Here is a 17,048-nt window from a genome sequence, read left to right as displayed (position 1 = left end):
CAAATGACATTCAACATTTTTTTTTTCCCACAAAAAGATCCCTCTATGAGTAAACACGCTCCGCCCAAAGGGCTACAGACCCATGTACGAGTGATACAACTATGGCTGAGGGTGACTCTCCCTAGCAACGCGTTGAGAGTGACAAAAAGCTAAATCATACAGTAGGAGGAGGGAAGAGCTACACTGGTAGCCTATAGTGTCAACTGACCCTTCTCTGTTGAAGGGAGTAGAAGGGGCCATCCCGCTATATGCTCTGTAGAAAGCCTGATGGCGCGCTCTGTTCTCTTCAAGGATCCCTAAATGTAGTCGTACTATCCTTGGAGGGTGTGTATCATCTCTTGCCAAATACCATAGATAGTCTCGGTAGGCGGCTCCGGTCGCCCCTCAAACACATGGAAGCAGCACTTATGGCAGATGAACCAGAGACTAAGGTTGCTAATAAGAGTCACACTCCCACATCCAGGGGCCTGGCGAGAAGTCCTGCGGGATATAGTCGTGGCCGCTCGGAGTGTAGCCCAATCATCTGACGATCACTGTCTTGTAATCCATGGCTGGTCCAGAGGTTGTAGACCATGTAGCCACTCCCCATATGTAAAGCTCCTCTAGAGAGAGAGGGACCAGAAGGCAAAGGATCCTCAACCAAACAAATCTACTGTGCCTGAGGACAGTCCCAAAGGAAATGGCACTGTGTCTCAGACAGGTGAGAGCAGAGAGGGCACGTAGCCGAATTTCCGTTATAAGCAAGTCATACTCCCACTGGCTGCTGCGCCTCGATGCGCAACAGGCCACCAGAAGGTAGTGATCCTCCTGGCCTATCTTCTATTGGCCCAAAGCCACATCCAATAATTTGCCATGAAGTCCTAGGAGAGGCCCTGACGGCACCAGTGCTCTGATGCTGCTGGGATCATTGAACGCCTACCTATCAAAATATGGCGTCCCAACCTAAGTGTGTAATGGAAGAACTGTATGCCTGGAGCACCCTGGGGTCTCGCACCAAGGATCACGCCATGTCCACTCCCTGGGGTCCCGCTATAATCTGGCAAGGCGTCTCACACCAAAAGCCCATATCCGCAACTGTCATCATCAATAATGCAGAGCTTTGTGGGAAGGGGAAGGGAAAGGAAAAGAAGAACAATCACTACCAACCGAGCAAGCCAGTGAGGTAAGCAGTCATCCTATGGGCTGATAGGGATAAGGGAAAGAAGGGAAAAAGAGGGGGTACATCAACATCACTTCCACCACCACTAATAAAAAAATCAAAGCCAAGGAGAACCCAACAAGAGGATTGCTAAAATAAGGAGGAGAAGAATTTAGAGAATGAAAGACTCTTGGGAGGATAGCAATGGGAAGTCTCAATAGTATGTGGCTCCAACAAAGGACCCTTCATATATTGAGCCTACAAATGAGGAGATTGCTCAGATAGAGCCACACTTTGCATATCCACACCATGAAAGCACCAACATTGAACACATACATGTCATAGGTAATCTTTATTCTTCACATGGATATGAAATTATACTTTGTAAGAAGGTATTATTTTTGTGGATAGATACTTATGGCAATGTGAAAGTAATGTATTTGCCTAAATAAGGTGCGACATAGTTGGGTTGTCAATGCCATCTGTTGTAATGCAAGACAACCACATAGATAATCATTTGATTATTACCTTGCATATTAATGCATCCTTAGTTGGATAGTGGTGCCTCCCATCAAAGGACCGACAAGAAAGGTCTATATAGTTTTATGAAGCATCTACAAGAATCCATTACTCTGATGGTTGGGAATGATGCAAAATGCCCTGTTGAGGACACATGTACTATTTCCTTTGTGATTGCAAATGGTGAACTCAAGAATCTTCCAAATGTATTGTATGTTTCAGAGATTAAGAGAAATTTGCTATCAGTTGCTTCTATAGTTTATCTTGGCCATGAGATGAGGTTCATTAAGATAGGTGCAAAAATTACTGACAATGCTTACAAAGTTGTCAGCAAAGGAGAAAGAAGGAATAACTTGTATGAGCTAAGTGCTCTTACAGCTAGCCACTGCTAGTGTGGGCACAAGTAAACTTTAGCATGAAACATTTGGTTACATTGGTTTTGTAGTGTTAAAGGAGATGCATAAGCAAGGTATAGTTGCTCACCTACATATCTAAAACCAAAGGCTCTTAAGGATAAAAATTCTCATGAGGCCTATTCTACTATGAAACCATCTATCTCATATTTTAGAACTTTTAAATGTGAATGTTATACACGTTTTTCAAAGGATAAGAGAAATAAGTTAAATCCAAAAAACACACAATGTATCATTTTGGATTATAGTGATGAGCAAAAGGCTTATAAATTGTATGACTAAGAGGCAAAGAAGATCATAGCGAGCAGTGATGTGGTATTCAAGAATCAGCTACATACAATGGAGGATGAGAATATAAGTTATTCCACTTTACCATCCAGCAAAGAAGTAGTCTACTATAAACCTATCCCAAGAGTTGTCTCTACTCTCAAGAAGGAGAAAGTATCATCTTCGGATTATGAGAACAAAGTTCACCAACTTGCAATCACACCATTGAAAAAAGCCATTGCAGTGATAGGTGAAACAGCTCTATGATCGCAATAATCCTATGCCTAATACAATTGAGGAAAAAGCAAATGGACCAAGGAGGTGTTTAAGAATAAAGGAGCAAAGAAAGGCTTTTGCTCACATAATCAATATGGCCTTGATGGTGGTTGAGATTATGGGAAAGTAAAGGAGCCAACTGACTTGGAAGAAGCACTTGCCAATCTAGCATGAAGAGCAATTAGAAACTTCATGGAACCAGCGGTCAGCTTGGTTGGGTGTTGAAAATGAAATTCGTGAACCTTAAGAGAAGCTCCTTAAAGATGTGAAGCTAGTTCCCATGTTTATTTACTTGCATCATAGCCCTTTCAATGGACAAGATATTGTAATCTATCTCTTGAAATTGTCGAACAGAGGATTTTGCCTACATATTCTTGGTGCTCTTTAATTATGATTGGAGGTGATGGCTTTGGTTTTGAGGGAGCTTCTTGTGTCCTTGAGTGAGCTTCCTCTTATATGTATTATGTGTGTTCAACACACAATATCTCAAGCATAAACTGACTCATGAGTGCAACAGCATAGCTCAAGCATAAACTAACTCATGAGTGTTCAGCACACAATAGCTCGAGCATAAATCGACTCATGAGTGCAACAACATAGCTCAGGTTTGGCCTTGTGATTTTCATATAGATACACAAGAAAAATATATGTCATCATTTTGGGATTTTCTTGCTAATTTGTTGTAAGTGTTGCCTCATTTTCCACCATGGATTGGCTGCATTTGATTCTCTCTTACATCTCATTTAACCTCATACCATTCTTGATCATGATTCTTGAGTGTAGAGAGAGAAGTTTTCAGCACGGTTAAGGAGTTATTAGATCATCATTCTTTCTAGCAATATTTCTTCAAGACTTAGTAGAGAGTTGTTCTTACAATCCATAGCTCCCCTTTGCATTCAATCAAATCTTAGGAAGGCAAAGGCGCAGTCATTATGGATGCAATACTTCAAAGATCCTCGCAGTTGTGGGAGTCCAGACAATTGCAACATCAAGGTAGTTTACCCCAATATATCTAATTACAACATATTCAACCTTTACATCTGATTATGACATATTCAACATCTGCAAAACTCATACAATAAGCCTTGAAGCTAGGCTACAACAAAGAGGTAAGTCCTTTCTCACTACATCTCGATATTGATTTACATTTATCATTTCTTGGATAACAAAGGTAGGTGTAATTGGTTTTAGTAGAGCGTAAAGTATAAGGCTATAATGGCAACTTAGAAAAGTACAAAGCCAAATTAGTTGCACATTGATTTTCACAAGTTGAAGGATTTACTTTTTAACTCCAATTGCTAGAATGACCACTATTTGCATAGTACTTGCAGTGGCTACTCAGAAGAAGTGGCTAGTTTACCAAATGGATGTTAAATCAGTGTTCCTAAATGGTGATCTCAAGGAGAAGGTGTGCATGGTGTACTGGCTCAACCACTAGGGTTTGAAGCCCCACTTTCTGAGAATAAATTTTGTAAGCTGAAGAAGGCATTGTATGAGCTGAAATAAGCCCCTAGAGCATGGTACTAGCATATAGATAAATTCTTTATAGGTTTGAATTTCAAAAGATGTGTCTCAAACGCTACCTTGAATGTTTACAGGGATAGTGAAAAGTGTGTAGTGATAATTCTATATATAGACAACCTTCTTATTACAAGTGACTATGAAGGTATGACACTAGAAGGGAATGGGGAGATAGTGATGGCAGTTTGTGACACAAAATAGCAGTATCGCTATTTGCATCGCAAATAGCATCACTGAGGCATTTTTGTGACGTTATTTGCGATGCAAATAATATGCTTAGTGATATTAATTGTGATGCAAAAAATGACCTTAGCAATGCTAATTACGATACAAATAGTGATGCCGGTGTCAGAGGGGTTTTTGTTGAAAGATCGAATCCACCGGGGATCAGAAGTAGAAGGAAGTAGAGATAGGAGATGGAAGAGAAGATAGAGAATACCTAAGTGGTAAACACTACAAAGACAAATCACAATAAATTGAATCAATATATATTGAAAGAACCTGGAATCTTCGCACTACTTAGAAGCAATCTCCAGGCATTAGATCTCTTGGAGCTTCTTCGTAGAACAAAACGTGCATAAAAATTACAGCTCCTCTGCTGCTCAGAACCCAAATCTAATGGCTCCATTGGCTTCGAAAGGGGGGTAAAACTTCAAGACACCTACTCACGGATCTCCCAGATCACTCCTTCTTCTTTCAGTTCAATCTGCAGTTTTCAGCCTGTTTTCAGTTATCATAACGCATGCAATTTCGTCAATTTGTCCCTCTCGTAAAAATTTCCTAATTGGTTAAAAAAGTAACTAGCTTTTTGCATGCCATCCTAATCTAGAAGTTTTTTTTTTACTTTTATCAAAAATATGCTAAAATTATCCAAAAATCTAGTATTTTTGGATAATCCATGCAACTCACACTAGTACTAATGGCTCAGATCACATTGACTCTCTAGATCAATAAAGAAGTCGGATGATGATGCATTCCATACTTTTTCACACTGTGTCCTCATAACATCACGACATCCACCCCCTCTGAACCTGCACATCCTCCGACATGTGCCAAAATCCTAGTTGTCACCGGATTTTGAGTCCTCCTCATCCTCTATAACCATATTCTTTACTTCTTCATCTTCCATATCTTCCTGACTAGCCCCTATATCAGGACCACTATTTTCTTCCAATTCTGGCAACTCATAGGTAGTAGATTTCTGCCTTTTGAATAATTTGATTCTTTTCCCTGATACTGGAAGTTTGATGGCTATCCCATCCAACTCATTTAATGCATAAGTAGCATTATCAAACACATGTCTTACCACATAGGGTCCAAACCATCTTTTGAAAACTTTACGCATGGCACTATGCTAGTTATCTAAACTGCTATCATAAACCAATACCCAATCCCCATCTTGTATGGTTCTTGGTCTCAGTCTATGTCTTTTGTCAAACCGTTTCTTGTTTTGTATCATTGCTGCCCTTAACTTTGCAGTTGCTGCCTCTATGTCTTTTGACTTTCTTTCCAACTGTCTAATGTGTAAGGCCAACAACTCCTCTAGATTCAACTCCTCCTCCCAAGGTAACACACTCCATGTGACTATCATCTCTTCTATCGGCATAATAGGTTTTTGACCATACATCAATTCTGCATGCATATATCCTATAACAGCACTATGAGTTGTTTTGTCAGCCCACAAAGCATAAGGGAGCAATCATGGCCACTCTTTTACCTTCTCTCCATATGCTTTTGCCAATGCCTTCACAATAGGTGAGTGACCTCTTTCACTTTTTCCATTTCCTTCACGGTTATAGGCTGAAGTTAAAGCAAGCTTTATCCCCAACCGTACAAAGAAATCATGAGCTTCATCTGCATCCAACTCACCCCTATCTGTTGTAATTTTTCCCACACAGCCATACCGATAAAAGATCTCTTCTAAGAGAAAAGTACACACAACTTTTATTATCTTAGTACGTAAAGCTTTCCCTTCCACTTGATTAGTCAAGTCTTCATGAGCAAACACAAGATACCTCATTTACCAAAGACCTGTAGGCATTGTGACCAAATCCACCACCCACTTAAAATGAAGAGACAATGGATATGTGGGTTGCAATCCATCCCGATGTCTCACAGATGAATACATTTGACATGTCATACATGTTTCCACAAAGTGAGCAACATCCTTATACATACCCTGCCACCAATATCTTTCTTTGATCTTTGTAAAAGTACCCCAAACACCTCTATGACCAGCCCACAAGCTTTCATGAAATTCTTGCATTACTTTTACTTGTGAAGCTCTATCACCCAAAACTCGCAATGGCATACCCTGTTTCTTTTTAGCATGTTTCCATAAGTATCCATCTTTTTAAAAAAACCCATATGATTTCCTCTTAATTTTCTTAAACTCCTCATCTGACCATTCATCTCTCTTTGTTAATGTACTGAGGTATTGATCAATTCTCAGCCACTCTCCTATATATTTGTCTTCCAAAAACACTTCTACACAAGATACAAAATATCTAAAGTGTCTTCTCTTTGTTGTCTAAGCTTTTGTTAATGTTGTAGCAACACCTTGCATTGCTAAATTCACTCTTGCAACATCATTTTCAACCATAAGAAAGTCATCTTCTTCCTCCTCATCCATCATTCCATCTTCATTCTCATAACGTGCTCGAGATAACATGTCTACCCACTGGGTTATCTCTTCCTGCAATATGCTGAAATTCAGGGTTCAAAGATTTTATGTATGCAATCCACCAGAGCATAGCAATGTCTGGAGTAGTACAACTAGTAATCATACCCAATACCGGCAAACAATCGATCTCAATGACTACATGAGCACCCATAAAATACTCCTTATCACATTTAAGGGCTGTCACGATTCCCCATAATTCTCTTTTAACATGTGAATATCTTCTCTGTCGTTCATCAATACTTTAGCACCAAAGCGAATTGCATATCTTTGTCCTTTCTCATCATCTTGCCCAATTGCCCATCCAATCCCGATTGGGCTTGTATCAACAGTAATAATGATAGGCTTTCCATGTGAATAGTCAGCCTTTCTCAATGTAGAAGCAGTTTTTAAGAGTTGCTTCAATTTCTTCATTGCTTTCTGATGCTTCCTTTCCCAATGAAATGACATGCAAAGTGAGGAATCCATATCAAGTAGAACACACATGCACCCAAGAATCTACGCACCTCTAATACATTCATGCATACATCTTGCATTCTATCAATCCCATCTATTTTTGCTAGTGATGGCCTTCGCCCATAAGGCCCACACATATGCCCAACAATCAAAACCTCTTCAACTCCAAAGACAAACTTTTGTCCAGAAAGAGTTAAATGCACCTCTTCTAGACATGTCAAAATCCTCTCACAATCCACAATATGGTCTGCAACAAACTGTATGCATCCATGAGCATCCATCTCTTTATTCTTTTCATCCACTGCACATCTTTTGATTGGAACATCATCCAAGAAGGGTATACACAATTGTGGTATAAAATCCTTGAGTACCCTATTCATAGCATTTGTCATGTATATCACTGAGTTTGTTGTACTGTGTGGGAGAGTACACATCTGTACTAACCCCAAAGGAGTCTTCATGGTTGTGATATCCCTACTTTCAATTGCAAGCTAAAACTAATCATAACCTGAGTAAAGATCACCCAAAGAATAGATAGCTCTCTGCCCACAAAAGCCTCTGCAAATTTATCAACCACAGGACCTGCACCCACATTTTTTATGGTCACTTTATTGACCGGTTACATGTCTTGAATAAATTTCAAAGCCCCATTCTTTTTTGGCACAGTAAACCAACGATTTGAGTACGGGGCTAAAGAAGGCTCCAAGATCTTCATGCGAATCATTTCATTTAGCAAATCCATCAGCTTTGGCAAGTAAGCTTTAGGCACTGGAATAGGCCTCAAGTTCTATGGTACATGTGGCACAGTAAATATGACCATAGGAGAGACAACATTTGGATCCACACAACCTATTTCACTTGGCTAAAATGCAAACGCCTTCCCATGTCTAGTCAATATCCGCATAAAACAGTCTCTCTCAGCAGGCAAAAGAAACCCTTCTGCACCAACTTTCAATTTCTGTAATGTTTCAGATGTAAACTGATGACCTATATCTTTAGGATCCCATAAGCTTGGCTGCCTTGACACTTTTTCATACATACCCTCACTCTCTGGTGGAAATGGCAAAGCAATTGGTTTCACCTTTTTGTCAACTATCTTATACTTTGTCTCCACAAGTGCTTCAGCCCATTGTAATCCTTCCTACTGAACAAATAATACTATAACATCATACATATCCAAAGAACATACTGACAACAGTGTTTTCAACCTCATTTTCTGCATGTATAGTTGCTGAAATTTCAGCCATAGTGTCAGTAATATTCAGCCCATAAAAGATGCTTGAAATGCCATCTGTAGGGGAGCTTCAAGCTCTACCCCGAGACCTACTGACCACTTATTGCTCAAGTGTTTCGAACCGAGTGGCCATGGCTACCTCTCACATAGCCGACACGCAATGCCTACCTTACGGGTGTAGTGAGCTTACCTTGATGCTCGATCGAGTGCCCTCCTCTTTCTTGCACCCCGGTAGCTCCACAATCCTTGAGGCAAGCTTAAGCAACCTCAATCCCTCTCCCATGAGCTTCATCCTCCATAGCCACACACGAGACAAGAGAAGAGAAGAGAGGAGGAGAAGATGGAGAGCTTCTTCTCCAAGATCCCTCACTCTCACACAATCACTCCCTCACACTCTCTCAATCCCTCTCTCAAGTACAAGCAAGAAGGCAAGAAACAAGAGAAGAAGAAGAAGACACTTTTGCCACACACAAGAATGAGCTTCTCATTCACTTTTCAACTTTATATACAAAACCCTAAATCCTTTTTGGGCGGTCATCCCCCTTTCCCCTTTTTTACATGGTCGGCCGTAGCCTAGGCCCTTTTTTCCATTGTCCTTCTATCTTCCTAGCTTCCTTTCCACCGCCCGTCTACATTTACAAATTGCACAGGTGAGAGCCCGGTGCTCTTTTACAAGATTTCAAGGTGCGCCTTTTTATTTTAAAATGCGCCTTTCCCCTTTTGTATTTGCCTTGGACTTTTAAGGTTGCCCTTGCACTTTTGGTCTTTTTTCCTCTTCTTTCTTCAGTCGGGCTACCTTTTTTCCGCCTTTGCCCTGCGTCTTTTCCACTTTCTTTTGCTTTCTTCGTATTGGGGTTAACATTACCCTCCTCCTAGACGAGTGCCAGTCCCATGGCACTGTGGTGGGAAGTAGTGGGATAGATGATGCTATTGCTAGGTGTAACTGGTGGGTAGATCACACTGAGGCTTGTGAATGAGAGGTGATGGAGTTTGATGACGATGACCAGGAGAGATTCCGGCGTGCTTTAGGCTTTTTGATGATTCTCAGCATCTTTCTCAATGTTCTGGCGCCCCTATGGAGCCGGTCGTCTTTTGAGTAGCCGAAACGCTTGAAACAATAAGCAATCCCTTAGAAGGATGGTATTGGAGGAATTTATTCTGGAGAAACCCCCTGAACATTGTTTGCCTTGAAAAGTCGTGGCCTGGGTTGAAAACCCTTGTCTGGGAGTAGAGGATCTTCAGTTTTGAGTTGAAAGTCTTCAGGCTTGTGGTGTTAATAAGCAATCCGTAGATCTTGAGGCGGTGGGCATGGATCATCGGACGGTGAGGTTCCAAGATCTATGCCAATGACAGCCCATCATGGGGTTTTTCTTCTGCTTGATTTGGTTCAGTCATGGCAGCCCCCATCAGTAGGCAGATGATTGGCAACATGAAATCTGTTGGGCCATTGAAGCTTTCACAGCGAAGCTCCTAAAGTGTTAGTAATGGGGTCATGTCCGACTCCTAGAAAAATTCCTTGTCATTGGAGGATATAGTAGATGATCTCCTTCAACCGAGCAGCCCGTTCTTGAAGCATGAACATAACCTGCAAGAAAAGTGGTGCACTTCTTAGGGGGTGTGTCTGTCTCACTGTGTAGTGCATGGTGCACGTGCCAGTGGAACTGGGAGATGGGTCTAACCTTGGGCAAGCCCTTGGTAACGTCCCACACTTGAGGACCCAGTTCGTGCGGCGTTGGAGGTGCGGTGCAAAACTCAGGGTGACAGGTCTAAAAGTCCTGCCCTTGATATACCCTAAGTGTGAAGTGGGGGAGGGGCTAGAGTGGACTCTAGATACAATGAGTATGGTGCACCATAATAGTGAATGAAGACTGCAAGCACTTTCTTTTCTTTTCTTTTCTTTTTCTTCTTTTCTTTTTCTTTTTTTTTGCTTTTTTTTTGTGAATGAGAGAGAGTACATTGGGCAATGTATGGGGCACCTATTTAGTCACGGGGCGGTCGCAGGCATTGTGATAAAAATGCACGACTTTGTAGGTATTCCTTAATACCGGCTCTAGCTCTTAGAGGAGTGGTGGAAAAAAAGGGGTGATTACACCTTGCAAAACAGGTGTCACTCATATTTTCTAATAGCTCTAAGCAGAAGGCAAGGAGGAGAGTAGCACGCATCATCAATCTCGTCATGGCTCGACTATCTATTCCTAGGTTAAGATCAAAAAAGAGTGGAGGGAGATGGGCTTCCTCTGCTGCAGGTTTCTGGAGTAGCAGGAATTGAGAAGTCGGAGGTAATTACAAGTGGTTAAGAATGCTGGATCGGGGCAGGAAGAGAAATCTACAAGAAAATGATTTATGGAGGGAAGTATATCTTCTACCCTAAATACTAAGCACTCCTCCGGGCTTCTAGCGTTTACATTATAAATTTTCGAGAAGTCAAAATCTCCATGTAAATCTTTGTCGTAATCCACTCCATGCCTACGGGGGTAGGGCATGTAGATGGGATCGTTACGCTCTTCGAGGAGGGAGCTACAAAATGTAGTCCAGGCATCAAAATTGGTGTCCCAAATCCTCCTCCGCCATTTCGGTTGTGCCTCGTAGCCTTGGATGGATTTGGGAACCAGACCGACCTTGTCTTCCCAGTATTCTCATGGCTCTTGTCTCCACCTAGTCATTATCATGCTTCTTTCTTCCATCCATCTGTTTGCGAGTTCGTTATCCAGATCTTTGATCTTGGCTACGACTCCTAAAGGTAGGGCCCGGTCCAGGGAGCGTGGAAAAGCGAATGAAAGCTCGAATGGCCTCTTATGTAGCTCTCTCTGGCGCCAGATGACCAACTCCTAGGGCCAATCTATCGGATGTGTATCATTTCTCAGTGGTATGGGCTCCTCAGGGAGTTGTCATGGAAGTATGCGTGCTCGGCGTTGGGCCTCCTCTGCTAACTCTTGCCTCCTTCTCCTTGCTGCAATTATGTGTTCAGGTAGCTCGACATCGGCAGGTTCCTCCTGTGGGATCTCGGGTTGAGGCAGACTCGACATCCTTTGTGGCTCTTCGTCATCATCTTGTTCGAAGTCCGGGCCCTCTTCGACATTTCGCTCTACCACAGGAGGAATGACTAGTGGTGGTGGCGGTGGCTGCTCCTGCTCCTGAAAATCCAACTCCTTGAGCTCCACAGTGGAAAGGCTCGTACAGCGCAGGTAGTAGAATTGTTGCTCTTTAGTTATTCTTGTACTTGTTGGAAGCTCCCACTCTTGAAGTCCGTATCTTAGCGCCCGGGTGCTTAGCTCCAACTTTCTTTTTACTCGTTCCACTGTATCATCGCCCTCGGCTTGCATCACATGGAGCACCGTGTTGAGAAAGGCCTGTCGCTAGGTCTTAGTGGTTATCTCTGCAGCCTCAACCCTAGCTTCGGCCAGCATTCTTTCACATTCCGCCACCGCCAGGCGTTCTGTTAAGTCCCTTACCCTGTCAAAGTTTTTCCTTTCCCACTCCATGGCTCTCTCCTCCATCCTTTGCCTTTGTTCCTCCAGCTGGCTTGCCAGGGTGGTGACTACCTGTTGCTGCTCATTTGATAAAAACCATAACTGGTTTCTTTCTCTTAGTTTTTGAGCGAGCTGCTCTTCAGTGATCCCTCTTGCTTGATCAGCAATGCTGAGCCTATGGTGCACTTCGGCCAGGATTTCTGGTTTCTCAGTGTACCAACTGTTCTTGGCTTTGGATTTCAACGACGAGGAACAGCCTCTTCTGATTAAAGGTCATGGCCATGAGGGCTTCCACGTCTTCCTGGGAGGTCTCTAGCACATCTTGCAATCTCTGCACTTCATCCTGTAGTCGTTTTGCTTCAGCTACCCCCGGCCCTTCATTTTTCAGGAATTCAATTTCCCTTATTAGCCTGTTCTGTTCTTCTTACTCGTGCCATGAGTGGGGCTCCGCGGCATGTTCTTGTGGAACAGTGGCTTCACCTTCCTGAACCTCCCGGTAGAGCTTTTCCACTTGGGCCACCCTTTGCTGGAGATCACTGTATTGCTGCATCAATACTTTTAGGTTCCTTTGTTCTGCCACCAGGCTCTGCTCCTCATCTTCCAGCCTTTGCCTAAGGTGGCTTTCATTGGTTTGGGCTTCCTTTGTTTTCTCTGCTAGCTGCTCCTGCAGGGCCTTTATCTCTCTCCGTTTGTCAGCTTCCTGCCTTGAGACCTCTAGCCTGAGGGCCGCTAACGTCTCCTTTTCTTTCTCTAGTTCCAGCAGGGCCACCTTCTTCTCTTCTCTTGCCTTGTCGAGTTGTGTCAGTAACTCGGCCACATATGCGTCATAGTCTGCGGCAAGTATAGGAGTATTGGGCGTGGTGGTCGATGCCTCCAGCCTTTGTCGTTTGGGGTCTTGCCGTGACTCTGCATCTGCGGCAGTCAGCCTTTTCAATCTAGTTTCAGGGACAATTTCGGCCACCTTGCTCACGAGCATCTGCACCATGGTCATGAGCTGTGCCGTGTCAAGGGGAGGCGTAGGTTGTGCAATAGTTGCAGTCGTAGTTTCAACCGTTGTTGGCACAAAGGAGGGAGGGAGTGGATGTAGGAGGGACTTGCCCTTGCCTACGACCACCGGTGCTGCTTCCACACTTGCGCTGGCTTCGGCTTTATGGCCAGGGCTTGCGGCTTCGAGTTCTCCATCCCCATGGGTCTCTTCCACCGACCTTCGGGTAGCTTCCGCCAGTTTGGCCAGTTCCTTGAGTCGTTGCTCCTCGACTTCTTCCTCGGCCCTCCTTTTCCTATCCTCTTCTACCTTCTTCAACTCCTCTCCTATTCTGGAAAGCTCCTCCTCCTCTTTCCTCCTTTCTTCCTCGGCCCTTCGAGATTCTTTTTTAGCTTTTTTTATGTCAGCCCGTTCTTCCTTACTTAATTTCTCTTTCTTCTCCTTCTGTCTCCTATCACTTTTGCTTTGTTTTTCGGGTTTGCTCGCTCGTGGAGGCGGCACTTCCTACTCTCCCTTGTCACTTGATTCCCCTCCTTCATCGTGAGGCGGGCTTTGATGTGTAGCTTCCTCATCCATGACGCCCTCATTCTTTATTGCTTCATCTATGATGGGTATCAGGATGCCCCTGTATCTGATTGTAGCTGCTTTTGATGCAGGTTTCTTCCTTGCGGAGCGTGCAGTTGAGGCAGGGGATTCTCCTCCTGCTGATGCTTCCGCCGGAGTGAGGAGGGAAGCTGAACTTTGAATGGTCTTCTGTACGAATCCATTCCAGTCTATTTCTTCAGGGACTCCTACTGCTATGCTTTCCAATAGTGGGACCCCGATCTTGTTCATCAGCGCATTGTAACGTTGGCCCGAGAAGAGGGTATGGATCATCTTTGCTTGTAATTTCACCGTTGGGTCCGGGATGTCAGCCAAGCTGATTCCATCCACAGTATGCACCGCTTCTTTCTTGACCCCCAGCATGGTGTAAACATCTCATCTCGGCCTTCTCTCTTTCTTTGGTACAAGCCCCAGGGCCTTTTCTATGATTGTTGCATTGAGGGGCACTTCGATTATTCTTTCTTGCTCCCCCATCCTTACTATGACGGTGCCACAGTTCCTGCTTTTGTCGAAGTTCCTCAGGAAATCCGTGCACATGCTATAATCCACAGCCTGCCCCACCTTCTCCACGTACTTGTGGAGGTGGCATCTATCCACCAAATCTTTGATCACGGGTTCCTCCAGGATGATCTCGTCCAAATTCAATGTATGCTTGAAAGTGAACTGACTGAATCCGCGCGTTTCGATGCTGATGCCGAATTAGGTCATTTTCTCTTCAGAGAATGGGATTTTGCCTCCTTTGTCCTGTCCTGCCATGGTGGTGACCTGTCAACACACCATGCCAACGTTAATGCCTAACAATCGGCTTATTTCAAATCAGAACTCAGTTTGAGAGAAAAATATATGTGCTCAAAATGGGTACGCTTGCTTAGAGGCTTGACCATTGCTATTGTTTTACTCTGCAGTATTCTTCCATAGAAACTTTCTTAATTATAACAATCTACTAGCTAGATAGCATAACTTTTCATCTTTGCTCTGCTCTTGCTCACCTTGCTCCCCCCTCCGTCAGGGATCTTTCAAAGAATCCTTCCTAGGATTAGCACAGGAAGGGCGAGGTAAGCACTATTTCGCGTGGGTTGACTTACCAAACCAATAGCCAATCATAGAAGCTTGTTTTGTATTCGAGTTTGGCATGACAGTCCAGAGTAGATGGTTGGATGGAGACTTGGGAAATGTAGGTCAAAACGTCATGGAAGAGATCTCCAATATTGAGGCGACTGGCAACATGTAATTCCTCTTCGGTGAGGAATTGGTCAATGTAGGGGTGGGCGAGCATGTGGTCATCCAAATGCTGACTACGGGTGATGGCCAAGACCCTAAACGAGATGGGTGCCACATAAGTGGGGTCATATTCGATAGTTTTAATTGCCCTGCGTTGCTCAGCATTGGTCATTATGCGACAACCTTTTTTCTCCCATTGGATCCTTAGCGTAAACCACTGCTGCAAAAATGTGGAAGGTGAGCTTGCCATCTGCTTAAGCTCTTGCAACTCCTATTTAGGAGCAGAACGAGGAGGATTACGATACGAAGTGATAAGTCTTCTGAGGGCAGCTTGATCCTTCGAGATTTCATCGTTTGTTATCAGTTCGGCAACAATTTTGGGAACTTTAGTGGTCATAAGTTCGTATTCCTTCCAAGTGCATGGTAATGCACGAACATCTGAAGCAAGCGTTTCGTCGAGAAGGCCTAGGTCTAGCCTCTCATAGCTTCTAGCAAATGTAGTGAAAGTTTTGTCTAACACTTTAATGCAGGTTATTAAGTCATCCCCAAAAGTTGTGGCAAGGTCCTTAGCCAAAGAGAGGAAAGGTCGTATTGCGTATGAAGGTTTAAGACCCGCTGGCAGGGGTGGTGCAACTGGACTGGATAGTTGTGACTTCCTCATCGGTGCCACGGGTTGGGCCTTGCACTCTGAAGCATTTTGAGATGCTGCCAGAGGCTCCGGAGGCATGAGGGTTGTACTAGGTTCTGAGTGAGCAGTCATAGTGGTTTATAAGTTCTCAGGATTAGGTAGGTTTAAGGCCTGTGGCATTTGCTTTGGTCGATAGATGAGCTGAGGCTTGCTAGCCACCGCTGGCCCTGGCCTGCTAACTGTGTTCTGGGCGCCACTTGTGCAAGCCTCTCTCATTAGGGTGAGATTGCTTATAGATGAGCTTCTTAGCTGGCCATTTTTAGGCACCCAAATCCAGGGATTGCCCTCGTAGTATCCTTGTGCCCGCAAGAGATCTTTGGGAATCCAGTGCGCCGTGGTTATGCGTCTACGACGATAGCGCCTAAACTGCCTCTTGGGTCGGGACGGTTGATAATTTTGACGTTTAGGATCATACTTGGGTGGTCTACCCGGATGTGGTTTTTGTCGTTTCGACACCCATAGAAACTTGGACTCTTTGGCCTTGTAAGCGCTCTTGGTGGGCGTGGGCCTGGGGTTGAGAGCCCGGCACGAGGCTGTAGTTTCCATCTGTTCAGACTCGGGCTGAAGCGTGGTCGTAGGGGTTTCTACCGGTGGCTTCATAAAAGTGGGGGAGTTAAGACAGCCCTTGCTGAAAGTCGTCACTATGCGCACATTGCCGATAGCAAGATGTATGCGATTTAGGTTGTAATCCACATTACAGTTGGTTTGCTTCTTGAAAGTGCGACCCAATAGCGACACATTACCAGCTCCTTTATTGTCAGGTAATACATGGAAGAAGGCTGGTAAACTCTCAGACTCGATGGAAACAACCACCTTGCACTTTCCTAGGAGTGGGTAAGCGGTGCCCCCAAACGGGGTGAGTTTAGCATTAGTGGGCTGTAGTTGCGGTTGACCAATGCGTGTCCAATGGTGCGTCAAGATGTTGTAGTCGGCACCTTCATCAATCAAGGCCTCAAAAGAATACACCGCTCCTGCTGCGACTGTGATTCGTAGGTATGTTGGTGCCACTGCTTCTTTGTCCTGATCTGTAAGGTCAGTCACAGTCGCCATGCGGACATTCAGTGGGGGTTCTGGCATGGGTGGCTCATGTAATGGATGTGAAGGAGGATAGTACTTCTTAATGCGGCTGCCGTTAAAAAAGCCTATTCCTTCATCATCAAGTGTCTCCAACTCGACATTTCCGGTCCTATCGATCATGCGTACTCTGAAAGGCCCTAGCCCCCGAAACTTCATCTTCTGTTTATGTCCTTTTACCGAGTACAGCAGAACAAGGTCCCCTTGTTCGAAGTCTCGCTGCGTGACATGCTTGTCAAACCACATCTTTCGTCGAGCCTTTTCACAAATCAGAGAGTGAGTGGCGAGGAGTCGGGTCTCCGTTAAACGCTCGAGCTCCACTAAGCGGTTGGTCCAAGCCTCTCTTCCCTCCCAATGCTCCTGGACTGCTAGCCTCAAACTAGGGATGAAGAATTCTAAGGGCAAAATGGCTTCAGTTCCGTACGTCAGCCTAAAGGGCGTCTGTCCTACAGTCGTTTTATAAGCTGTGCGATAGGCCCACAAGGCTACCATTAGCTTGTTGT

General features: G+C 44.2%; 1 protein-coding gene across 1 annotated transcript in view; it reads left to right on the top strand.

Annotated features, from left to right (window-relative positions):
* The first annotated feature begins 228 nt into the window (after positions 1-228).
* LOC148040285 (uncharacterized) overlaps positions 229-17,048 on the top strand; it is a 58,074-nt gene continuing 41,254 nt past the window's right edge. The window contains exon 1 of the mRNA XM_087666448.1: positions 229-1,162. Coding sequence (XP_087522574.1) covers positions 930-1,162 — 233 coding nt within the window. The 5' untranslated portion in view covers positions 229-929. The remainder of the gene's footprint in view (positions 1,163-17,048) is intronic.

Source organism: Lygodium microphyllum, chromosome 2 (genome assembly GCF_053477565.2).
Source record: "Lygodium microphyllum isolate KBCC chromosome 2, Lygodium_microphyllum_v1.1.10, whole genome shotgun sequence".
Taxonomy (NCBI): Eukaryota; Viridiplantae; Streptophyta; class Polypodiopsida; order Schizaeales; family Lygodiaceae; genus Lygodium; species Lygodium microphyllum.
Note: the sequence above shows the minus strand (reverse complement) of the source record. Positions and strands in the feature narration are given on the sequence as shown.